This window comes from Eriocheir sinensis, chromosome 12, assembly GCF_024679095.1.
Source record: "Eriocheir sinensis breed Jianghai 21 chromosome 12, ASM2467909v1, whole genome shotgun sequence".
In the NCBI taxonomy this organism is placed as follows: Eukaryota; Metazoa; Arthropoda; class Malacostraca; order Decapoda; family Varunidae; genus Eriocheir; species Eriocheir sinensis.
Genome location: NC_066520.1, coordinates 14779180 through 14804856, shown reverse-complemented (window position 1 = coordinate 14804856; position 25677 = coordinate 14779180). Strand labels below are relative to the sequence as shown.

General features: G+C 42.6%; 2 protein-coding genes and 1 long non-coding RNA gene across 13 annotated transcripts in view; 1 reads left to right on the top strand and 2 right to left on the bottom strand.

Annotated features, from left to right (window-relative positions):
* LOC126997465 (uncharacterized) overlaps positions 1–4360 on the top strand; it is a 55762-nt gene extending 51402 nt beyond the window's left edge. The window contains exon 5 of the long non-coding RNA XR_007752137.1: positions 3200–4360. This is a non-coding gene — a long non-coding RNA (uncharacterized LOC126997465). The remainder of the gene's footprint in view (positions 1–3199) is intronic.
* The window catches only part of LOC126997458 (probable cytochrome P450 49a1), a 28718-nt gene extending 9738 nt beyond the window's left edge, over positions 1–18980 (bottom strand). Inside the window, exons 1-10 of one of the 11 annotated variants that reach the window (XM_050858552.1) lie at positions 18859–18979; positions 17764–17951; positions 16371–16605; positions 15776–16069; positions 12092–15740; positions 9731–9807; positions 6088–6289; positions 4369–4537; positions 2699–2868; positions 1273–1351 (exon numbers count right to left, since the gene is read on the bottom strand). In XM_050858552.1, coding sequence (XP_050714509.1) covers positions 1273–1351; positions 2699–2868; positions 4369–4537; positions 6088–6289; positions 9731–9807; positions 12092–12153 — 759 coding nt within the window. In that variant the 5' untranslated portion in view covers positions 12154–15740; positions 15776–16069; positions 16371–16605; positions 17764–17951; positions 18859–18979. Of the gene's footprint in view, positions 1–1272; positions 1352–2698; positions 2869–4368; positions 4538–6087; positions 6290–9730; positions 9808–12091; positions 16070–16366; positions 16606–17763; positions 17952–18858 lie in introns of all 11 variants that reach the window. The other 10 variants (XM_050858555.1, XM_050858556.1, XM_050858557.1 and 7 more) reach the window with 10 other exon arrangements.
* Positions 18981–21535: 2555 nt separating this feature from the next.
* On the bottom strand, positions 21536–22569 carry LOC126997739 (transcription factor LBX1-like). The gene is made up of 2 exons (XM_050858980.1): positions 22349–22569; positions 21536–21731 (listed from the first exon to the last, which is right to left on the bottom strand). The coding sequence occupies exons 1-2, from the start codon at positions 22550–22552 to the stop codon at positions 21549–21551; spliced, it is 387 nt and encodes a 128-aa protein (XP_050714937.1). The 5' UTR covers positions 22553–22569; the 3' UTR covers positions 21536–21548.
* Between the last annotated feature and the right edge of the window lie 3108 nt (positions 22570–25677).

Genomic DNA, 25677 nt, shown 5'->3' with positions numbered 1-25677 from the left:
AAGGAGTTAATCGTGTTCCACTGGACCACTGAAGGTGGGAGCTTATTCCATTCTCGCACTACAATGTTGGTGAAGAAAAATTTGGTGCAATCTGAATTAACTTGTTTACATTTAAGTTTTGTGCCATTATTCCTCGTTTGCAAAGTGTCATTGATCATAAATTTTTTTTATTTGTCCACATTCGTAAATCCATTAAGTATTTTATAACATTCGATCAGTTTTCCTCGGAGGCGATGTTTCTCAAGAGAGAACATGTTAAGAGCGGGAAAGAACTGAATAAAGGAACCTGCTTGAGTGACTTGAAAAAGTATAGTTTTCCACATAGAAGTGTTAACACATGGAACTTCTTGCGGGAAGAGGTGGTGGAGGTGAGCAGTGTCCAACAAATGAAGGAAAGGCTGGATGAATGTAGATATGGAGATGGGACTAATAGAGCTTAGCTTGGGCCCGGTAGACTACAAATAGGTAAATACAAATAGGTGAATACACACACACTCACACACATGTACATGTGTGTATGTGTAATTCACCACTGCCTGATCTGCCTACCAGAGCTCTCCTGAGAAGAGCTTTGGAGCTCATTAGCCAATCTATGGGCACTCCCAGGACCTTTATACACCACCACCACCCCATCCCCCTTGGTTAACAAGGCACAGTAAATGCTTCCTGTCAGTGGAAAGATCTTTTGATCTGAGCAGGGCTTTAACCTCAGCCTACTAGACCAGAGTCTGACAGGGCAGAAACATCCACTGCACTACAGCAGTGGTGTGTGTATGTGTGTGTGTGTGTGTGTGTGTGTGTACACACGAGCATGAGCACACACGGGAGCACACACACACACACACACACACACACACACACACACACACACACACACACACACACACACTCCAGTAGCTCAATCAGTTAGAGCGCCACGCTGCAAGGCTTCACGGCCAAACAAGCGGCGGTTCGAGCCCCGCTCAGGCCAGATTCTTTCCGTTGACTAGGAGTGGTTACTGTTCCCCCTTGAGCAAGGGGATGGGGTCCTGGCAATACCCAGAGATCGACAATAATGAGCACTTGCTCACGTCGTGAGGGTACATGCTGGCGAAAGCGAGTCCAACTCGTGATCAGGCCGTGGTGAATTACACAAAGGTAGATAAATTTAGGGTTAGGCAAACATAAATTAACTATATTTAGGTGTGCTCCAAGGTATTCAATTGAATCTTTACACATAAAGACCGAGTGTGAATGAATAATGTTTTTGTGTGCCATTGGTTAAAGACTCACCCCTTTGTGGAGGAGAAAGTTCCCCAGCCTTACATCTTCTTGGAGAGTACGCACTGGGCCAAGCAAAATGGGCAGAACACTGCAAAAAAATTATGAACTAGACTGAGCTACCATCACTCAGCATCTACATTATTTAGAGTGCATAGACTGCAACACATGTAGATTGAGGGTGCTGAGGAATCTTTTGAACCTGACCCTTTTTACTAATATGCCCTGTGTCATTGAAGTGGATCAAGTAATACTACATCCTGTTCCATTTTACCTTCCCTAGAGGAAATTGATAGTTATATTTATCTACTGCAATCAATGCTATAAAGAGAATCAGAGGCAGAGGTTGAAGAATACTGACCTAGATGAAACAAAACATTTGGAAAGCTGCTCTGCAGATGTATTAGACTTAATTTTGTATAACATGCAAAGATCACTGACAGCCTAAAGATGTTCAAAACAAAATATCACATTATGACTAGTATGGATAATGAGTAAGGTTGAGCTAGGTTTGTATGCCTGGGTTTAGTAGAAAATGCTCCAGTAAATTAAAACAGTAGGAAAGGAAATGCATATTATAAAATATTCTGGGAAGAATTATATGACTTTCAGATACATTTTGAAAAGAGGAAAATGATTATGATGGAACATATGAATTCAAGGGTAGGTTGTGCACAAATTTAATGTGTGGCTGGAAAATGGGGTGTGAATGGAATGAATGGGAATGGTGATTACTTTATGAATATATGGGCTGAAAGAAAATTATCCTAAATAACCATATTCCAGAATTAGCTGCCTCCAAATGGACTATATCATCAATCACTCTGTTAAGGATGACATAGTGCTGGGGGGGGGGGTATTGCTTCTTGAAGCACTTGAAAAATTGATCCATACTGGAGAATAAATATTCCACCCTGGAGTTGAACACGAGCACCTGAGACATGAGGCAGACACTCCAGCATTGAGCTGAAGGGCACCCCACATCAAGCCTTCATAGTTCTTATCTGCATCTCAGCCATTACAATAAGTTACAGTATACCTTTTCCACTGATGTAGCAACTTTTTTAAGGGGTGTAAAGTACTAAGTTACACTGGCTTTTATGTGCCAGACTACTGAGGTCTCTGAAACTTAAGCAAGCAAATGTATACATTCAGATAAAAGAATAACAGCACATATAGGCCTTAATAGTGTCATGTCATTATTTCTTCTTCTTGAAGCACATGCAAAATTGATCTGTTCTGAAGAATAAATCTTTTTCCCAACTATCTGCCCAGAATTTGAACCTGGGCCCCAGAGATGGGAGGCAGGTACTCCTGTGTCAAGTCAAAGGGTACCCCGTGGGTTAAAACCTTTTGAAGTCTTTATTCGCATCTTGGGTCATTAGAAGATGTCTTAACTTGGTGTGAATTGTCCCTTCTATATCCCTATCTGACATACCGATTGGCTTCCTTGACTACTGCTTTCAAATAAGAGAGCTGATCCAGGTGTCTTTGGGTAAGAGGTCCAGTATCATCCCCCAACACCTTGTCCACTTCTTCCTGAAGCTTTGCCTGGACTTCCGGGTTCTTAGCCAGCAGGTACAAGATAACACCAGCCATATTTGCCACCTGTGTTAGGGAAAAGGATTTATATAAATCTAGGCAATGAGCAGCTCCAGCAATTCGTACTCCCACTAACTCAACCTACTGTAGCTCCTATTCTGTGAATAAGTATATATTTTCCTTTTGCAAGATGAATTTTGAAACTGTTTATTGTTTTTTTAGTAAAAACATATGATAAACTTGTAAAGTGTTTGAATATTTTTTTTTAAATTTGTCTAAAGCATTTTAAAGAAGGAATAATTGCACAGTTTAATGAAGAGCACAATCACAGATCTGATTGGGAACAGTCTGGGCACATGTTTAATGCCGAGATTTTTCTCTTTTCTGCTACTCCCAGTTCCACACGTCCTCTGCGTGTATCAAAACACATGAGAAATTCATCAAGACAAGGAGAGGGTTTTGCCGGCTGCCCAGGATTGAACCCGCGACCAGTGTGACGGGAGAACCACTACTTTACCATTCGGCCACGAGGTACCCCACTCGTTGAGTGGGTTATGGGAGGCTCGCCCATCAGGCCTAGTTGGCGCACTACACAGCTTTCCCCCCTATGTAGATTAATTTCTGTGACAGTGACCTCTATCGGTGCACTACTCCACAATGTCCCTTTGAGACATACCTCCAATATTCCCATTTTCTATGAACCTCGGAGAGCATGGGCCATCACTCTACCTATTACCCACTCGGGGAGACTCAACAGAATCACAGGAGAGGATGCCCACCGCTATGCCACCAGTTTAATGCCGTAATTTTCTCTTTACTATACTCCAACACGACCACAGCATGTAACGAAACGCACGAGAAATTAATTCAAACAAGGAAAGGTTTTGCCGGCGCCAGGGATTGAACCCACGACCAGCGAGACGGGAGAGCCACTCCTTAATCAGTCGGCCAAAGAGGTACCCCCCTGGCAGAGTGAGTTATGGGAGGCTCGCCCATTAGACTTAGTCGCCGCACTACACGGCTCCCCATTCCTATGTAGATTAATTTCTGTGTGTTGAGATTTACCATTTTCTATGAACTTCGGAGAGCATGGGCCATTACTCTACCTGTTACCCACTCGGGGAAACACAACAGAATCACAGGAGAGGATGCCCACCACCTTGCCACCAGTTTAATGCCGAGATTTTTCTCTCTCATCTACTACTCCCGGCCCCACACGTCCTCTGCATGTATCGAAACACACAAGAAATTAATCCAGACAAGGAAAGGTTTTGCCGGTGCCGGGGATCGAACCCGCGACCAGCGAGACGGGAGAGCCACTCCTTAACCAGTCGGCAGAGTGAGTTATGGGAGGCTCACCCATCAGGCTTAGTCGCCACACTACACATGGGGTGAGTAAGTGGAAGCTATAGCAAAATAGCACTAGTCACACCATTCACACAAATGCATATTTTTCTACATATATGGAAATTTGGTAGAAATAAGTTGGATACATATACTCAAATCAGCATATGCCAAACATGCATATAATGGAACCCCTGGTTACTAATGTCCTTAGTTTCTTACCGTATCTGTGCCTCCTGCGATAAGGTCTATCATAAACATGACGATATCTTTACGTGTGAGGCCTGGCTGAACTAGGCACTGCTCTAACATGGACAGTCTTGCATTTGGGTCCTTCTCTAGTTTCAACTTCATTTCCAATTCTGCTTCCTTCAAAACAGCTTCACTTGTTCTGTAAAATGTATGTTGCTTAGAGATGAAATTTCAGGAGTAAGAATTATTTAGTGTGGTATCATAAGATTCACTGTTGCATACTATTGACAATTTTTTAATTTTTTTATTGATGCCTTTTTAAAAATACTCTACTGGAATCATGGCATTCAAAATCATGCAATGTTACTACCTATTTTCCATATACAGTTAACTCTCCACCAATGCAGTTTTTACTACCACCATTATGGTACCCCTTGCCATGGAAATCTTGGTCACAGCACTTTAATTTACTGATGACTGGCCACCCCACCACATGATGCTGGACCCCTGTGGGACCTGGGTGCCTGTGGGGTCAGGGTGGCTGTGGGACCTGGGTGCTTTGGGACCTCCCATCTCCTTCAGTGTTAGCTTATTTATCAAACATTCTTGGTAACATCACCAGATTCGCATTGTGAAACTGGCGAGTTACTCCAAACAGAATGTTTGAATTTGTTAAACTTGAAACACAGGTATCAGGCAATGTGGGGTAGGTCAGATCACCTCTTTCTGCCTGGGCTGACAATAAGAGGGCAGGCTGGAGGTCACCTCCGTGACAAAAAAAGTCAAGGAGGCTTAATCAAGAATCATTGGGTTTAATAAAAGTAGTGTCAATGAACCATGCCGAGTGAGGCCATGCCAGTGAGTGGTCGCCACATTGGTAGGGGATTTGCTTTGTAAGATTGTTAGTATGTTGGTCTGTGAAGCTTTAATGGTCCCATCATAGAGGTGTGAAGTGACCTGACCTGGGAAGTACTGATCTCACACCAAGGATACCTGTGCTGAGGTATTGGACAGTTTCATTTACATGATATCCACTTTACAGGCGGGTTAGTACAAGCAAGGGTAGCAAGGAGGAATGACACAACCTTCTCACAGTGCCTTAATGCCATTCTGTCTTTGAGTGTAGTGAGGAGGATAACAAAACAATCTGGTGAACACACCATATTTCATAGACATGTAAGTTATTATGGTGCCAGGTATTTATTTTTTTATAGTGGTGCAAAGGGTAGCTTGCTGTATCAGCGTGACATAGTAATGAAGGGCCAAGCTGTACTATGTACTGTGGCTTACAGTGTTGGAAAGGAGCTATAGTATACAAGCTGTTTGTCAGACTTAGTGATGAAAGGAAGCCCTGTTTGACACTTCCACATGTTTATGATGGATTATCATTTTAGTGGAGAAAGGTTACTATCATTTTTGTTACACAAGTTTAGGGCAAGAATAAGGCAGTCAGGTTTAGAGAAAATGTTCACCGGAAAGGAGTTGGATACATCCACATTTCACATCACTCTTGGTCTCAGAGTACATACAGGCCAGTCAAAACACCAACAGCTAGCATGCATACAAGAATCAGAGATTCAATAATGCCACACTCAGTTTGAGTGAGAACCAAAGCCAAAGCAATATTAGATAAAGAATGTCTGGGCAGTTAACTCATTTTCTTGATATTTATTATTTTTTCAGTATTATATGTAAAAGACTGACAACTCTATTTGGTGTAAATATAAACAGATGTTTAGCAACTCTTACTCTTTAAGCTTTTCCATGCAATGCTGGACTTGCTTATATGGTTTGTTTGGGTAAAACTTCCACAGCTTTGAACCTGTCTCACACTCTTCCACATAAGGAAATAAATTTTTAGCTGCATGCCAAATGAGCTCTTGTTCAGAGCCACTCTTGAGGGAAGGCTCCAAGCAGCCAAGTCGTTGGTTCATGGAGATCAAGCACACACCTGCATTGATGATAGGGAGGGTAATCAACAAGTGAACCATTGTTAATAATAATATTTCACCATTTCTTTGGCTATTATCAGGGCTAGCTTAAGGCAATAGTAACTTAGTAAGTGCTAGAAACACCACTTCTTATCAGAATCGAACAATGTTTTTAGTTATGTTTTTTTAAGGTCTGAGTGTTTGTCCTTCTGGATAGGTATTGACTATGCCATATATGTACCTGATCACCAATAGACAAACCTGACGACATGGAGGCACACTAGACCCCTTTCAGATATGCCACCCTTGAGACAGAAGTCAGAAAGACTCCTGCATACCCTGATCACCAACAGACAGAAACCTAACGACATGGAGGCGCTGTACTTGTGCTGAGCAAGTCCATCACACTTTAGGGCAAGCCAACCTGCTGGAAGACTTCTTGGTATGGCCTGTCATTGTTCTGCATTATGCTACCAAATGTGCAAGTGAAATTTTCAAGATCTCATTATCCTTGCACATATGAACAGACTGTACCATTTCATTTAGCAAGCATACAAACACTTATGTGGTTATGCCTTGGTCCTGGCCTCTTGATGCAGTGCCTTCAGAGCCATCACCAAAACCTTCAGTAAAACTTGGCATGGATTACTGTATCATTGGCTGAAAAAATTTCAGTGACCCTGGTATTGCTAATAGTTGCTCTAAAATGTGACTTTGTTCCCAACTTTGCCCAATACCCAATCTATGCATGTGATGAAAAGTGATGGGGCAAGGATGCAGCCTTTCCTCACTTCCATGTTCATAGGAAAGAAGCTGGATATGCCTCCCTCACACTTCATAACACTCTCAGTCTCACAGTACAGGCCAGTCATTACACTAATAATCCTTGCTAAATCCCATGGAGTTGCAGGGACTTCCAGAGTACCTCATGATGCACTGCATTGGCCATGGGGATATTTCCACTTATCGAAGCATGTGAGAAATTGGTTTGTTCAGGAGAGTAAATCTTTTCCCAAAATTCCACCTTGGATTTGAATTTAGGGCCTGAGATGAGAGGCAGCACTCTATTGATGAGCCAATAGGAACCTCGTGATTTCAGGTCTTTTGAAATCTTCATCCACGCCTTTGGCCAATACATGGTTTCGCTTCTCCCATATGGATCAATTTTTTTTGTGCTTTAATTTTTAAAATGAGTAAATCACCATTTCTCAGGTAGCGAGACCAGAACCCCTTCAAGAGACAAAGGCTATCCAATATCCTACTCCTGCATGGGGAATTATACAGCACAAGACTGGAAGACTGGATCCACCACTATAGTTGGTGTCACAAGAGCTGGCAGGGCTAATCCTTCAAGGATGAACTCCTGGACTTGTTATCATTGCTTGGGTGATGGAACTGCCCACTCATTGCCTAATTCTTAACTTGTTCTAACATGCATAAAATTGACTTTTCATTCCTACCAAAACCCATTTTGAGTTGTAAGGTAACAGATTACATTGATAGAAACTAATGCAATACGTAATATCCTTTTTGATAAATATGTGCCTTTTGAACTATTCTGTATAAATCTGAAACAACATTCATAACAAAACTAAGTTGAAACCACACATAAACAGACGATTGGGCGTATTACAAGTCGGATCCAAGAAGTTTCGGGTCCCTACAGAGTTATTCATCCCGAACTTTGTAGGGACCTGAAACTTCTCGGATTCAACTTGTAATATGGCTCCAGCAACGGAAGCGACTATAAAGGCTAGACTTTTTCCTCTACTTTTCCTACTGCTGCTACGAAGTGGTTGGCTACAATCTACAGAATAAACTCATTAATTGTAAAATTTCTTGGTATATTTCTAATCCTGACTCTGTCATAATGTGTAGTGATGCTACGTTGCCATAATGTAAACAATGACCTAACGCAATAGCTTTTTCTTTCATCATGCTATCATTAATACTGAAATGTATTTCCATTATTTTTGGGTAATAAATTGCCACAAGGAAGAGCAATTATACTTAAGAGTAATTATACTTAGATACCAACAGTGCTGATTTAAAGAGGTAGCAGAGAGCTAGAGATAGTTGACTATGTCATCGCAAACTGAATTTACCAGCAGGTTAGATCTTGTAAACAACAGGCCAGCGAGCAGCACAGAGGCCATCACCCAAGCAATGATGCGAGTCCATCCCTGCGAGTCCATCCCTGAAGGATTATCCCTGCCGGCTCTAGTGACACCGACTATAGCCACCAACATTGTGGGGAGAAACTTTTCAAAGCACATGAGACATTTATCTATTCAGGAACATAAATTTTTCTCCCAACATTTCACCCAGAGTTTGAAACATGGGCCCCTGAGACATAAGGTGGACACTCTAGTGATGAGCCTAAGTGTGCCCTGTGGCTTAAGGCCTTTTGAGTCTTTGGCTTTGGAATCTTTATTTACATCTCAGGGAAGTATCCTCAGTTAAAATTACTGTCAGCGCTCCACCAGTACATGGAGCACTAGGATATGGTTGACTACTGACTTATCAGGCGTGAAACCAGAACAGACAATACTCTATTATGAAACAGATATTGAAGTAAGACATTACATGCATAGCCCATATCCTGTATGTAAGTTGATATAATTAGTCAGTACCTTCCTTACCTTCATTGCATTCAACCTTACTTAATTCACTACTACTACTGACTACTGTTGCAAGTACTGTTCCCAATGGCAATTCTACTTTTGCATCAAGGGGATATGGATGTAGAAAATGTAAATAAGGAAAAAAGAATAATGGGAAAACTTGTTTTACATGGGGCAAACCAGGAATGTATAAACCCTCATCATAAACCTCTTTTGCCACCATCTCTTAACTAAGACAATCACATGAAAACCTTACCCATAAAAAATCCCTAAATGGAGTAGAAAATTTAAAAGACCTACAAGAACATCCTCCCAAATGATATGTCCCTATTGATCAAGTAACATATGAAGGCTCTTTTTATCAACACAACCATAGAGGAAATATAAGCCTAATAAGCAAAAGGCATCAATGAATTTTCAAAAGTTCAGTTATTGTGATTAAATAAAAAAAAACTTATATCCTGATTGGAAACCATAAATGAAAGTAAGAGTGAGGTGTAAATCAGTATACAGTATAACATTTAAGGCATATGTCTCAAAATGCTTATTTTGAATACCGAGAACAATGTTTTTAGTGTATCTGACGTGAGTCTTAGTTTTCCTGTTGAGATATAGGCTCAGTGAAACATTGATTCCTTGATTACCAAAGGCAGTGCATACACAGCCTCGTGGGTATATATACCATCCAGGTGTATGCAAGAGATGTGGAAATGGATTAGCTATGAACTTGATATTTGGAACAAAACTAGTGGTCAAAATTAATAAAAAAAGATGTTAATGATACTTTATTGAAAAATGTTCAAGATCATAAGGAAAATGTAACTCTTTACTACATACATTCTAAGGCCCACCGTTCCAGTTCATCTTTAAAGTCAACAGTAATTTCTCCACGGGTGTCTCGAAGTGAGGAGATTCTGGAAGAAAAAAAAACTTGTGATTTTGTTTGCAAAACTATTCATTATATTATTTATCTCTGAGGTAGAATACAAAAACTTAAAAGTATCACTATGGATATATGTACATGTTAGATACAAGTGGACTCGAAAAAAGCAATGTATGTCACAGAATTTACAGAGGGAATAAAGTGAATGGGAAGTAGGTAGGAGGGGAGATAGAGAAGCTTAACTATTGAGGAATAGTTTAATCTAACCATCGGGGCATGGAGAGGAAAGCTAGGGAGAGAGAAAGGAAGGGAAGGCAGGTCATTGGGTTTGTTGAAAGAATCAAGAGAAAAAGAAGTGAATGCACAGCACTCAGGAATAGTCATACACTTGTATATCTAGGGGGACGTTAGTAATTTCCAAGGGGGGTGCAAGCCCTGGAGGAAAAGTTAAAATTTCTATTGTTGGAATATTTTTTTTTTTTTTTTTTTATTAATTTATTATTTGTTTATTTTTTTACATTTTGGCCAATGGCACTGGTAGGCTTTCTTGGTGAAGCCTGATGGTCAGCCCCAGCCTGTTGTGGCACAGGAAAGTCTTTATAGTGACATTATCTTGCTTGGTTCATGCTGCCCCCCAGAGCACGTCTTTGATCCCCTCTTTAGAGAGAGAATCTAGAGTCAGGGGTGATAGGTGGTCTTCACGACAGCATGTGGGTAGTCTTAGGCCACTCGGCAGTGATTTAAAAATCCCAGTCTGTGGGGGCGGGTGAGATGGGAACCTGCGTCCTCCTGGATGCAGTGCCGGCACACCAATCACTCAGCCACCACTAACATTGAGAAGTTTATGAAAAAAGGCAAAATTATTGCTTTTATTAGCTTAGTTTTTTTTTATAGTCTACTTTGGCTTGCCATTATTTACTAAATCTGACTGGGAATTTAATCTATATATGCAGGGTGGGCATGGAGGGAAGCACCCATTCCTAGGGGGGACATGGTAGTGTAAAGTTTCAGAATAACTGAGGCAGAGTGAACAATAAGGAGGCATATAGATGTGGTGTGGATGAGAGAGCATGGTGTCAAATGTGGAGGTGAAACACAGTGAGACACTTGAGCATGAAACAAAAATATTAACTAAAAAGTGTGCAAAGATGTATGAAAGTCAAGTAGAAGAGTGTGGAGAGGTTGGGAGATTGATGGTCATATTATTGTGCTGGAAGCTTCCCCCGGCGTCCATGTGCCTCTAGAAGGCTCCGGGAGGAGCGAGCAGGGGGACGGGGAGCAAGGCGAGCCGTCCGCGCCCCGCGGGGCGCGGCCAGACGCCAGGCGGGAAGTGTTGCCAACTCGCATATATTTTTGCTACATGTTCTTGTATGATCTAAAATATACTGTATATAGGAGAAGAGGGCGAGGGAGCCAGTCCCAGTCATAGTAAGCTAGTGGTCAGTGAAGATCGAGTCAGAGTGAATTGTACTACTAAGGAAGAATATTAAACTACAGAAGCTGTGCAAGGTGTTTACATATTTCCCTCCCACGGAGTCTCCTGACGGCGACACGGAACCCAAGTACACGTCCGACTTAACAATATGGAAATATGGTTGAAGGAGACATAGGCGAAGTGTGAGGGCAGGTGTTAGCTATCATTCCCAGGAGGAACAAGGTATCAGTGTTATAGGTAGGTGAAAAATCAATAAGTTCAGCTCACCCCTGGGGTCTGAAAATATATCCAAAACCATGTTTTTTAAAAGAGCAAAAGAATTTGTCTAGAGGTGTCTGTGAACTTGTGAAGTCACCACAAGCAATTGGGGCATGACTTGATTACCTACTATGTACTCTTGGAAAGGGAAATCCAAACTTTCCAAGGTGTAATATGAAATTGCAGACAATGGGCTTGAGTTTGGTGTGGAAGGTGTTTCCTCCGTTTTAGACAGTTTTTTTTTTTTTTTTTTTTTTTTGTGTGTGTGTCAGCAGCAGCCATGTCACTAGGACGACCCCATTAGTTATGATAGCGCCACTACAAAAGGTTAAATGTACTTAAAAAAACATGTAGCCTATTTTTTTAAACACTGGAACTACCACAATACAGTGATTTACTCTATTTGTATTCACTTCAAACTTTGTTTTTATACTTTTCAAATTTTATGACTTTTAAAGTATTTCTCTAATCTCTGCTATTCATGCGGACCTGGGTACTTCTAGTCTTATTACAGTGACTCCACTGCCTCTCTATAGTCCAAACCACTAACTTGCATTTCATCACTCATCTGATTAGATCATTCAACAACCATGGTGACAATAAAAAAGTAATAACTTCTTACCTGTTCAAGAAGTCAAGAGTCACCTGATCCATCTGAGGCAAGTAAGGGTGCAAATTGTCCATCCGCAAAACCTTGGGCCGTAGCAGTGATGACACCCGATACCATTCCTCCCCATTCCTGAAAAACACTAGTTCAGTTACTAACTGTCTCCCGCTTTACATCTTACCGACCTCAGCCCGTGGACCACTTGGTTGCCGGCTTGCCTGTTCGGGAACCGCGAATTTTGTTCGGAAGCCGGTGCTTTGTCTGTTCGGCAAATATATTCGTGAAGCAATTTGTTCGAGATGCGAGTCGTTCGACAATCGAGGTTACACTGTATTTTTGATAAGTGAGATGAAGGTGAATAAAAAGGTTCTTTAGCTACAACAGTCGGTAAATGTCCAGAGAGTTGCCCATCTCACTGCGATACTTCTCACCCTAAACATGGGTTAGATTTCATAATTCTATGCATTTTGAACCCCGCAAATTGATAGAATCGCTGCTAGCGATTTTTGAAAAGTTGGTGTTTTGGTAATTATTGAAAATCACTCCGCGCCTCCAAAATACGATATTACGCCTCCATATTGTACTTAAGGGACGAAATACATGTCCCTTAACCATAATATGAAGGCGGAAAAACTTAAAAGTAATGAAAAAGTGGTAAAGGTAGTGAAAAGGCATATTATACATATGCGCGCTGTGTTTACATGGCGACGCCATTGCGATGTGAGCAGTGTTACCAACGATCCGGTTAGTGGTGGTACGCTAGGTTAGCGATGGTATGCTTAGTTAGCCATTAGCCCACGCATGTGAGACCAGGTCCACCACGCGTGGTTATTTTTTTTTTTTAGAACAAGAACCTTTACCCAAAGGCTTTTGTGAAGGTTTGGGCCGGGTATAGTATTTGGTAAAGGTGTGTGTTCTAAAAAAAATAATAACCACGCGTGGTGGACCTGGTCTCACATGCGTGGGCTAATGGCTAACTATAGGGGCAACCAGTACCCTTTTCCAGTCAAGAGAAATGGCACAGGACTGCCATATGGCATTCAGCACCGCATGCAACCCCCGAATCATAAGTTCACCTCCAGCTTTCAACACTCTGCGCTAAAATTATAGATCCCAGCTGCCTTTCCACCCTTCAACTTCACAGCCTCCCTCACTTCCGCAAGAGAGGGTGAAGTTTCAGCAGCCGCCATCTGCAACCCAACCAGAGGGAGCTGTCCGCTTGGGGGCTTTAATTGCCGTTTACAGCTGCACAAAGTACTCGGCCCAACGAGCCAGGCACCCATCCGCATCTATACTATCTGCCCATCAGCCGTTCGGATAGTATTAATCTGAGACGAGATATGGAGCGGGGCTTCTTCAGAGCTCGAAAGGCAGGTCGAAGGTCCTTCGCTTTTAATCAACCATCGACATCCTCAGCGATACCTTTGACGTACTTCTCATCATCCCTCCTCAGAAGGGTTCTGGTCCTTCGTGATAGAGTCCTGTATCGCTCGAGTCCCCATCCAGCCTGACAGCACGACTCTTTTCTATATTCTCCAGTGTCTCCCTCGATGCAACGCCACTCCTAGATCTTGGGCACTCTCCAATACGTACACTACTCGGCAGCTTTGAGATTTTCACATTTAAAGGTATCTGTTATTGCCAAAATCGCGAAACGGGTAAGTGAAGGGGTAAAGGAAGGAGTGTGTGGAGGAAGTGAAAATGGGAAACGGAGAACTGTGGTGTTGTGGTGTGGTTCGGCTGCTGGGTGTTTACAGAGCAAAAGTGTCACACCAGTAGTTCGGTGAGGGATAGATTAACGATCCCGCAGGCGCAGGGAAAAAGGCCATGCAAGTTTACAACCCCACACGTGCAGATCGTCCTTTTGATGAATCAACTATGAGTGATAGGGGGAGCCTAGGACTGTGGAGAGGAGACAAGGCAGAAGCTCTATTGTGATGGAGTGAGGACTGCCGTCTTACTGCCCTCGAAGGAGGCGAGGCCACAAACCACGACAGAGACCAAAATACCCCGAAAACGTGAACTGCACTGTATGTACTTCTGAGTCATTGTCATACTCTGTAGGAGTTGAATAATTCAATGATGATTTATTGCTTAAATGTAATTGACTGAGCTTTATATTTGTGATTCTGAAGTGTCTGTTTTTTGTTTAACAACAGGTTTGACCGAATACATTATCGAGTCAACGATACAGGTTTTATTCCTACCTTACTCCTATACCAATGGTGCGATAAAAGTATCCCACAACTCCCCAGGGTCCTCCAAAGTACCAAGCACTTCAAACCGACTGGAAACTGCCTCTGCATACTCCTGAGTAGGCCTACACGCCAGGTCCTTCAGTTTCTCAGGATGGAACTGTGGCGGGTTGCATCTTGAGAATGCTTTGGACCTGATGCGTATCCTCAGCTTTGCAACAAGTCTATGGTCGGTCGCAAATAACTCGGTACTCCGGAAAACCCTACAGTTCTGAGAGATCCTCCAACGAGTACTAACAAGGTTGTGATTGATCTCCTTTGCCACACCACCAGCATTGCTATACCAAGCCCAGCGGCGAGGCTATCGTCTCTGCAACTTGGAACCAGCAATCCTCACCATCCTTGGCTTTGCAAAGTTCAGGAGTGAAATGTTTACGTTTCTGGTGCCAGAGCAATGGGGACCAATACATAACTCCTAGTCATCTTCCTCTGTGCCGGTAACTGCACTGAAGTCGTTCACGACAATTAGTGTGTCTCATGGGGGAGCTTGGCGTAGAACATTTTTTTCTCCCCAAGTCCCAAGGTGTGCTTCACCTCATTAGCATCATACGTTCATCAGCCGGAGTAACCCCATCGACAGAGGACTGTAGTTGGCTACAAATGGCTACAGCTACTCCCTTGCAACGAGCACCATTGCTCTGGCCTGACCCAAGGTAAAAGGTATAATTCTCCATACTGATATCTCCACTGCCAGGTTTCTTCGTCTCAGAGAACCCCACTATGTCCACTCTCAGCCTCCTGAGCTCAGCTGATAGATAGGGTAGTCGCTGATCATCCGAGAGCCTCAAGATGTTCCAGGCACCCACACTGAGCCCGCCGGAGATTAACCCCGGGTCAGGCTTGACGAGTTCGTGTCTCGTCTGCACTACCTTGACGGTCCCCTAGAGAAAGGGGTGGGTGCTTTCGGGGTAGGGGAGCTCTCCTGTCCTGTAGTAGTATGGTCCCCACATAAATAGAATCATATCGTAAACAATATTGTCATGGGGGGCACTTCCCATCTTAAATATCTACTTAATTACACATCATCAGATTGTCTCGAAACTAACGAGAAATTGATCTAGTCTGGAAAGGGGGAAATGAATTTACCATGCCGGGTACTGAACCCACGACCTGCTAGACGGGAAGTCAACCCTACCAAATCCGCCAAAGAGGTATGCCACAGATTACTGAATTTTGGGGGCTTTTCGTGTCTGGCAGGTCACTACTAAACTGAAAGATTACCAAGAGAGGGAAGGCGGTGGCCGAGTGGTTAGCGCCCTGGCGTGGTGTGCCCGAGGGCCTAGCGTGGACTACGTTCGAGTCTCCACCGAAACACACTGATTTTTCAAGTCATGGCGGAAGATTACCCACATGCTGTCCGGATGTTCGATCAACCTTAACTTCACATGCTGTCCGGATGTTCGATCAACCTTAACTTCACATGGTGTCCGGATGTTCGATCAACCTTAACTTCACATGCTGTCCGGATGTTCGATCAACCTTAACTTCACATGCTGTCCGGATGTTCGATCAACCTTAACTTCACATGCTGTCCGGATGTTCGATCAACCTTAACTTCACATGCTGTCCGGATGTTCGATCAACCTTAACTTCACATGCTGTCCGGATGTTCGATCAAACTTAACTTCACATGCTGTCCGGATGTTCGATCAACCTTAACTTCACATGCTGTCCGGATGTTCGATCAACCTTAACTTCAGCGACACTTGTCAATAGGAGGAGCACCGGAGGGCAGCCACTATAAATAAAATTACTATTAAATTAGCCTGCGCCACTAACCTGCTGGGGCCGTCCATAAGGCCCCTCAAGAAAGCCTACCGGCGCTACAGGCAGAAAAAAAAGCTGGAAGACTGGAATGGTTGGGGCTGCCACTAAAATAACGAAGAGAGAGGTGACACAAGCAAAGCTAATTTCCCGTACATCACAACTAGTAGATAAATAATTATATGCACACATCCAAGTATCTATCATTAAAAAAGAAAATCATGCATGCACATACACATGGACACATTCAGTCAAAGAGCATTTTTTGTACCTACTCAGCTACAAGTCCACATTTTTTTTCATAATAGTCATCATCGTATCTGATTTTCCTGATGCACCCTATAGGCTCTCTGTAAGGGTTGATCATGGTCGCGTTGAGTATAGTCTTGATGTCTTCAGGGTTTTGGAGCATCACGAGGGTGGGCTGGCCTGGGATCTTGATGCGTACAACTGGCCCATATCTCAAGAAAAGCTTCTTGAAATAATGATGTATCTGAGCTTTGTCAAAATCTGGGGGCCAGACGAAAGCAATGGTTGGAAGTGATTACATATGAGACAATACGTAGATTAGTACTACAAGATCACATATCTCTATATATAAATCATCAGTCTATCTGTCTATCTATCTATCTATCTATCTATCTCTGTCTATCTGTATTTATCTCTCTATTTGTATCTATATCCATTTATCTATCTATATATGACACTTGTGTGTTCCATCTGAGAACTTTCTTAAAAGCAATGGTTGGAAGTGATTACATATGTGACAATACGTAGATAAATACTACGAGATCACATATCTATATATAAATTATCAGTCTATCTATCTATCTATCTATCTCTCCATCTATCTATCTGTCTATCTGTATTTATCTCTCTATTTGTATCCATATCCATCTACCTATCTATATATGACACTTGTGTGTTCCCTCTGAGCAGAACATCCCCCCCCCCGGCCCCAGCACCGCCTTGGCATGCAGTAGACTCCACATGCAAGTGAATCTCCAGTTATCTCTGCCTATGCACTCCCTTTTAGTAACATTCACACCTTACCGGTTCCACTTTTCATCGTCACATACAGTGGCAGTCCAGGATAATATGCCTGGTGGCAGACTGGAGGAGGTGTAAGGAAAAAAAAGGGGGGGGGGGGGCTAAAGACATTATAGCTACGTTAGATTAGGTGTTCAACATTGGGCAACAAGGATAATCTCTTCCTTCCGCAAAAAATCCTACGAGGAAAAGCTGTTATGTCCTAACATTTTCTCTAATGAGAAACTCCGTCGTCGAGGAAAACTGATCGATTCGTTATGATTGATGGAACGTCCGGATTGAGTGGCCCTAAATTTACGTTTAAACAAGTTCAGAGTGCACCATTTTTTTTCTATCAACGTTGTTGTATGATAATGGAGTAAGCGTCCACCTCCAGTGGTCCCTGAGAAACTCGACTGCTACTTCCTCCACCTTAATATTTGCTATCATAAGGCTTTGAAGGCAACTTCTTGGTGACGGTTTGGTGCAGTTTCGTTTAGGTTTAGGAACAGACCACCAAGTCTGGACCAGAGGGTTTGTATGGCCTGAATATCAATGTAAATGTGTCCCTAGAATCCTGAAACGGGTATCAAATCATCTTACACACACACACACACACACACACACACACACATGAACCTTTATCGAAGATCATATCGAAGAGGGTGCCCACGACCGGGTAGCATTTGGGGCCCGGCACCTCCTGCAGGGGCACACGGGTGGGAGCAGCATTCACCGTTGCTGCTGCCCTGAAGCAGAACATCCCCCGCCCCGGCCCTAGCACCGCCTTGGCATGTAGTAGACACCGCATGCTCAGCCGTCGTGTGCTGGTGAGGAAATGACCGTTATGATTGAAATTCTGTAACCTCAAATGCAAGCCTGTGCAGGAAGGATAAAAGTTCTGCAAAGTGTCCTAGGATACACGCTGTTTTGCTCTCATGCTTTTTCTTTCCTGCCCAACCCACTGCTACTGAACGTGGAGGGCATCGTCAATGTATCATTAAGGTCATTGTTCAAACTTTATAATGTATATTCAAGGCTCGTAATGGGGTCTTAAGTATACACAGGATTTTATTATTTCTAAGGTGTCAATTCCATGTTAGTTTTGCTCTCTTTATACGTTTAGTTTCAACTTCCCTTGAACACCTCTCGTTAGAAAAGAGCATTTTCTTATTTTAACCTATAGCCTTCATATAACAATCGCTTCGTGGGTCCGCCTACTTTTGATTCATCCGTCTGCATACTTAATTACACACGTGCTTTTTCAGTAACGTCAATTCACTCATGATTTTTGCACAAGAATGAACTAAAATACCCAAACTTTCACTTGTTGACTATCTTTAGCATCTTCACTAGTCTGAAGTACGATAGTCCTCCCAGCTGATCAGGCGAGCTGCCGTCAGTCCGCACGGCTGCTCGACGATGCCAGAACATTAATTATAAAAGTCTGAGGCACCAACCCTGGCAGAGCGGGAGAGGTTGATCTTGGGCCACACTACATCAATGCTCCAAAATGCTAATCAGACTACAAATTAGGAATTAATCGTCAGCTTTACAAATGCATACCTGAACACTGCCAAATAAAACTGAAAATTGGTAGTTTGATATCATATATGCCACATCCTTTTGTGTTGATGGTAGGATGTGATTTCGGTAAAGGACGGCTCTAATAGTGTTCTTGATAACACAGTAAACATGCCTGGTGGTCACGTTTGAAGGCAGTGTCATACTTACATGATTCAGAATGAAGCGTAATCTCCCTCCAATCACAAAGTCAGGGGGATCACTGGCTTGGTCTGTTCGCATTCACAGAGGATAGTGGCCTTTGGAGCAAGTGGAGTTACCAGAGGCCGCTCGTCGCAACATTATGAACGCTGCTGCCCAGTGCATGCGTGGAGGTGTAACTTCTGTATGAAGGAACGTTTGTTGCTTTACATTATCATGATGATGGTGGGATACAGCTTGTGTTAGGGATAAGGAGACCGCAGGAATGGGAGTAGGGAGGCTGCTGGTGGGAAAATTGTTATTTCGGGAGGTTAAGTGGCGGTACTATTAAACAAAATCTAATTATATTGTGATTATAGTAATGCGTACGTGGCAGGCTGCATGCCTTGAAGGGAAACGGTGTGTTTTGTTTGGAGTGTGCAGGTGGTGTACAATTAAGAGGTAGTAATCGGCAACTGACAGGCAATTGGTGTGGTAGGCATATCTAATCATATCTTGTTCGTAGGCTAAACAACATTTCTGCCTCTATAATTGACCACCCATGCATTGATCTCTTGTTGCCAACCTTACATTTCTCAGCACAAATCATCACAGATCAAGAACCTGCCCTGATGATCGGTATAACGAATGATTAAATAGTCTATAAAGATCTCGAAGGGAAGATGAAACTACAATATAAAGATCTCGAAGGGAAGATGAAACTACGAGTAGGCTATAGATAATATTAATGTATAAACGATGGATAAATCGTCCTGAATTCAATAGATCAGTCACCCCTTTAACCACAATGCCATGTATAGGTCTATACAGTATACCGTCTTGTAGACTCATTATATTATATTCTTATGGTCACTAATTATTAAATGGACCAGTTATCCCTTTAACGTTTCAAAGAAAACAATATACAAGGACTCTACTATAGGGTAAGCTATTTTAAACATTCTCAATCGCTACCGTATACATACGCTACGGCTGCGGTGTTCATCTCCGATCCGTTGGCCCCTTCAGGCTGTGGTAGGTAAGAACTAAGAGCCAGTTACCCCGGGACACGGGCCAGTGTGAAGTCCGGGATTGCCACCGTACATGGTGAGATAATTTATTATTTGTTACTAATACTTCTATCTCTGCTACTGCTGTCGCTGCTGTTGTAAATAGTGCTGGTGCTGCTACTAATATATATATATATATATATATATATATATATATATATATATATATATATATATATATATTGTTGTTGCTACTAATACTACTATATATGTAGTGTTGCTAGCGATCGGAGCCCTACAAGCAGCACACGTGGGTGCCAGGGAGGGTGAGCCAAAGGCCAGTGCACCGTGCATTTGGATGGTCGTTGTAATACTTTTATTAAAAAAAATATGTACACTAATTTGTACAGCAATAGTTCTATATACAAAATATAGCCTTGGCGAGACTGGTGACACACACACACACACACACACACACACACACACACACGTGACTTTTCTTAAACGATTAACATTCCTTTGATTTCTCATCTGAACTACCTTACCGTCTCACATGGTTAAGTAAGCGGTTCATACACATTTACATTGCTTACACACTTTAGATACAAATTTATGAGCTTTTATACCTGACCTGAGAAGTTGACGATTTCACATTATTCAATTTCTAGTCACATTAAAAGATTTCAGATTAATTTTTCGCCACACTTTCATAGAGCTCACAAGGTTCCTCTCAAAAGTGAAAAGAAAAACACACGTTCATCCACTTAAGTCATCTTAATCTCTAGTTCAAATGCCGATCATTGCCGGGAAGGGAGACAAAAAATAATGCACATTTCCTGACCATAAGAGTTTATCAGATGTTTCCTGATAAATGACAGTTCGTGCAGCTTTCCCTTAGTCTGTGTACATAACCTTGCCTGCTTCTACATAACTATTCATAAAAAATGTAATGTATAATAATGACGTACATTAAACTTTAAGTACAGAAATTTCAGCAAAGTTTATGCATAAAAGATAAGATTTTACAGAAATATCGTGGATGAAAAAATAATAGAATAAATGTAAAAACAACAATGAGAACATGAATATTCTGGTCTTTGTATACTAAAACATTAAAACAATATATAGATGAGCATTTTTCCTGTAATAATAAAAAATGGCACTCAACCTCAAAACACACACACACACACACACACACACACACACACACACACACACACACACACACAAACAAATTCACTACGAGTATTTTCTTTTCCAGTTAGCCTTTTCTCTTACCCGCAATGTCCTCTGAAAAAAGGACAAACTATTTACAGATACGCCAGTGAGGAAACTATCTATCTACAAATATATTACACTTTGTCATGAAAAAGAGAAAAGACTACTCCCGCACACACACAAACAACTCGGTGACGCCTTTGCTTAATTTAAACTGAAGAATTATGACCAGGGAGGCGCCTTATCCTTCGTGTGTGTGTGTGTGTGTGTGTGTGTGTGTGCAGAGAAAACCAGTCACTCTTTAACTGATGTATCCTTCCAAAATTCCGGCCTACAACTCCATAAATATACTGAGACAGAAGCGAGCGAGCCAGACAAACAGACATACAGAGAGACACAACACACACACACAAAAAAAAAAATAACCGTACCCCCTCCTCCCCACACAACCTTACCGTGCCCCCCTCCCTCCCTCCCATCCCAAGCGCGGTGTCACTCGGTCAGTTTCTTGAAGTCGAACGCCTCGCCTGGCTTGTGCTTGAGGAGACCCATCTGTGTCATGGTCTTGATGAAGGCGGAGTGGTCGCTCAGCAGCTTGTGGGAGGTGACGTCCTTCTTCAGCTCCTCCATGTCTCGCTTCAGCTTGGCCCGCCTGTTCTGGAACCACGTGATCACCTGCCGCATAGAGAAAGGTTTTACTATTATTATCATTGTTATTATAATTATCATTGTTATTATCACGCTACTGCTACTACTACTACTACTACTACTACTACTACTACTACTACTACCGCCACCAGCCCCCTCCCCACTACCACAATTATTGCTACCACCATCACTACTACTACTACTACTACTATTACTGCTAATGTTTTCACGTTTTTCATAATTGTATATGATCTAAATTAAGTTTAAGTAGTAAAGGTTTGACTATATAAGAGAGATAGAAATGAACGAGTCTTATCTAATCTTTATGCTTTAAAATTCACTGATCAAAATAATGTAATGTGCTTTTAACAATCTCTCTCTCTCTCTCTCTCTCTCTCTCTCTCTCTCTCTCTCTCTCTCTCTCTCTCTCTCTCTCTCTCTCTCTCTCTTCCATTACCCTCATTACCTCTATGCAAGGACACTTTATACTTGCCACCCTTATCCATCGTTCCAATACACGCCAGTCACGGTTCCCCGCGTTTCCTCCTCCTCTCGTCCATTCCTCCTCCTCGTTCCACCCCTCACCTCCTCCCCCTCGTTCCACCTCCTTCACCTTCTCCTCCTTCTCGTCCTCCTCCACTCACCTGTGCATTACTTAATCCGAGGGTCTGCGCCACTTCGTCCCTGTCCGCGGGCGAGAGGTACTTCTGGTAGAGGAATCGCTTCTCCAACTCGAAGATCTGGTGGTTGGTGAAGGCGGTGCGGCTCTTCCTCTTCTTCTTGGGCGGCTGCTTATTGCTGAAGAGGTTGAGATGACTCCCCGACCCGTCTGGAAGAAGGAGATGCATGAGGAGGAGGAGTTGAAGGAGGAGGAGGGGAAGGAAAAAAGTAAAACATAGATAATAATGAAGGTGAGGAAGAAAAAGAAGTAGGTGAATGAATAAGAAAAAAAAAAACGAGAAAGAGGCGGAGGATGTAGTAAAAAGTCTAAAAACAGCTATTGAGAAGTCTTGGTTTTCCAGAGAGAGAGAGAGAGAGAGAGAGAGAGAGAGAGAGAGAGAGAGAGGTTTATAGATAATTCTTGTTACATAATTATGAATAAGAAACACGTGTAGGCTACTTGGTAAACTTGCTTCCTATTCCTTAGTTTACATTTTACCGAGATTAGTTGCTACGTGTGTGTGTGTGTGTGTGTGTGTGCGTTTGAAGACTCAGGCAAAGGTCTACTCGTTCGGGGATCCGGGATATCGAATCACTGTTTCACTGACTCGGTCCGTACACTGTGTTCTAATAGTTATGTGTTGGGGGATTCAACCCTCTGACCGTGGCCCTGCAAATATGTGTGCCAGACTTTTAACGTTACAGCATCACGGTATTAATGTACAAATTATGGACATTATCTGGTACCTTAGTAAGTCGTGTCGATGATTCGCTTCATGCTTTCGAATCAATGATAGTCTTAACAGTGTACCCGCATGTGTGTGTGTGTGTGTGTGTGTGTGTGTGTGTAACATTACCGAATATTCTTTGATAAGCAACGAAATATTTGTGTTGCAAACACCTTAAAGAAATAAAAAAAAGCTTTGTTCGCGATAGGTTGGTATCACTGCTGAAAGTCCCTCTCAGAGGCAGCCTCAAGTCCAGACGAGTATAATCAGCAGAGGACGAGGGAGTGTAGCGCCGAAGTGGAGTCAAGGAACGTAGGGACAAGTGCGTAATGTGTCCTTGGCCCCGTGTGGGTGGGTCCTCGGTACACGGAGGACTCTCAGTGAGCAGGTTAGTTACTGTTATCATGGAGTGCCTTGTGATTGTTATAAGGTTTCTTAGGGTGACGAGGGGTTTTGGTTGTACTCAAGGAGACCATACAAAGGAGATGGGGCTATGGACGCAAAGTTCGATGGTAGAGAGGGCTAATGCGCCGGAGATGAGCTCGTAGGTCATGCTCAGCCATAACGTAAGTTGCCATTATAGAAAGATATAGACTCTGTAGAGGTTGTGGAGAATGCCCGCATGATGGCAGCACCAGGGTGGCACCGTTCGTAGATGTGCGATAATCATTTAAAAATTACGATACTCAGATCAGTTTAAGGAATGTCGATTTATCCATTCTACGTGCAATACATTAATAATTACGGTTTTAAGACAAAAAATAATGGAAAATAGTTTTTTATGTGGGCCCAACAGTTTTGGATTAGGAAATGGCAAATACACTGCAATGTGTACGACAATGTGGTAGCGCTGCCTTGCTCTGTTTTCCCCTCAGTTCAAAAAACAACAAACGTCTATAAAAAAAGACGTTTATTGTTGTTTTATAGTAGGCGCGGTTCGAGGAGTCCACGCACACCCTTTGAGGTGCTGTCCTTAGTGGTGAGCAGCCTAGCCAGCAACGCCCCGCATGCAAAAGAAAGGTAAGGGGTCAACAAATATCCGGCCGCCTCCACTTCCCTGTCTCTCACCCTTCACCTTCACCCACTCCAGCATGGACTGACACCTTCAATATCTCTGCAAAACGCATCCAGTCTCCATTGCTTGAGGTGGCGTATGCACCAAATGTCAGAACTAAATGTTTCCTCTCTTCTCAAATCACTCCTGCTGTCTCTGCTTGGGCTTTGCCGTCACAGGGGCCCTTTCCATTCCATTTAGCATACGGGGAGTTGCTGTTGGAGCTGTTGTTGTGTTATCTATAGGGCAGTAGGCACAATGGTGGGCTGTGTATAGTTGGCGTTGAATTTGTTCAGGATTTAAAAACAATCTCTAACCGACTCTGGCTGAACGCGGAATCCTGGGGCTGTTTTGTATGCATTTGAGTCACTGCGATATCACTTAACTCCAAGGCATAATAATACATAAATACTTAACTTTACTCGACCCTATAAGTAAACCTTCGTTCAGTGAAGAGTTTAAAATGCAGAGTTAGCTAAGGTGCCAAGATACCATGAAACATGCAAGTTACCCCTACAACTTTTCGTTTTCTCTCGATCTGAGGAGATGCATGGTGGCGTCACAGCTGTATGAAATCTGTCCCGAGGAGAGAGAGAAAAAGAAGGGTAGAAAAGACTGAAGAGGATTCTAGGCGGGAAAGAGGTAGATCAGAGGGTGATACTGAAAACAGAGGCCAGGGAGACTGGAACAGAGGAAGAAATAAGGTCAGTAATAGAAGAGTACTGGAGTAATGTACTCAAGATAGATACAGGGGATAGAGGAATAAAGAACATGGTGATCTACAGCGACAGAAAGGAAATGGAGGAGGTAGGAATAGAAATATGGGAGGTAGAGCGAGGACTGAAAATGTTGAAGAATGGGAAGGCGGCAGGAACAGATGACATCATCGGAGAATTCCTTAAGTATGGAGGAGATGCAGTCAGGAAGGTTATTTTTAATATCTGCAAGGTTTTGGAGGAAAGGGAGGTACCACAGGACTGGAAAAAGAGCAGGGTAGCTCTGATACATAAAGGAGGGGGAAAGGACAAAGCAGAGATAGGAAATTATAGGCCAATAACTATCATGAACACAATGGCAAAGGTATTTGGAATAGTAATAAGTGAAAAGCTAAAGACCTGGATAGAGACGCAAAAGGTGCTAGGAGAGGAACAGAGTTGATTTAGGAAAGGAAGAGGAGGGCTGGAAAATATATTTACCTTAAAAGAGATTATTGAAAGGAACAGGTTGAAGAGGAGTTATACCTAGTATTCATAGATCTTGAAAAGGCGTACGACACAGTGAACAGAGAAAAGCTCATTAGACTGCTAGGACATGTAGGTGTAGATGAAAAGATAGTAAATATAATACAGAGTCTATATGAGGGAAATGAGGTGCAGCTCACGTTAGGAGACATCACTACTGGGTGGTTAGAAAATAATGTAGGAGTCAGGCAAGGCTGTGTGATGTCCTCGACGCTTTTCAACATGTACCTCGAGGAGCTGATAGTGAGAATTAGGAAAGCCGGGAAAGGAGTAGAGATAGGAGGAGAGAG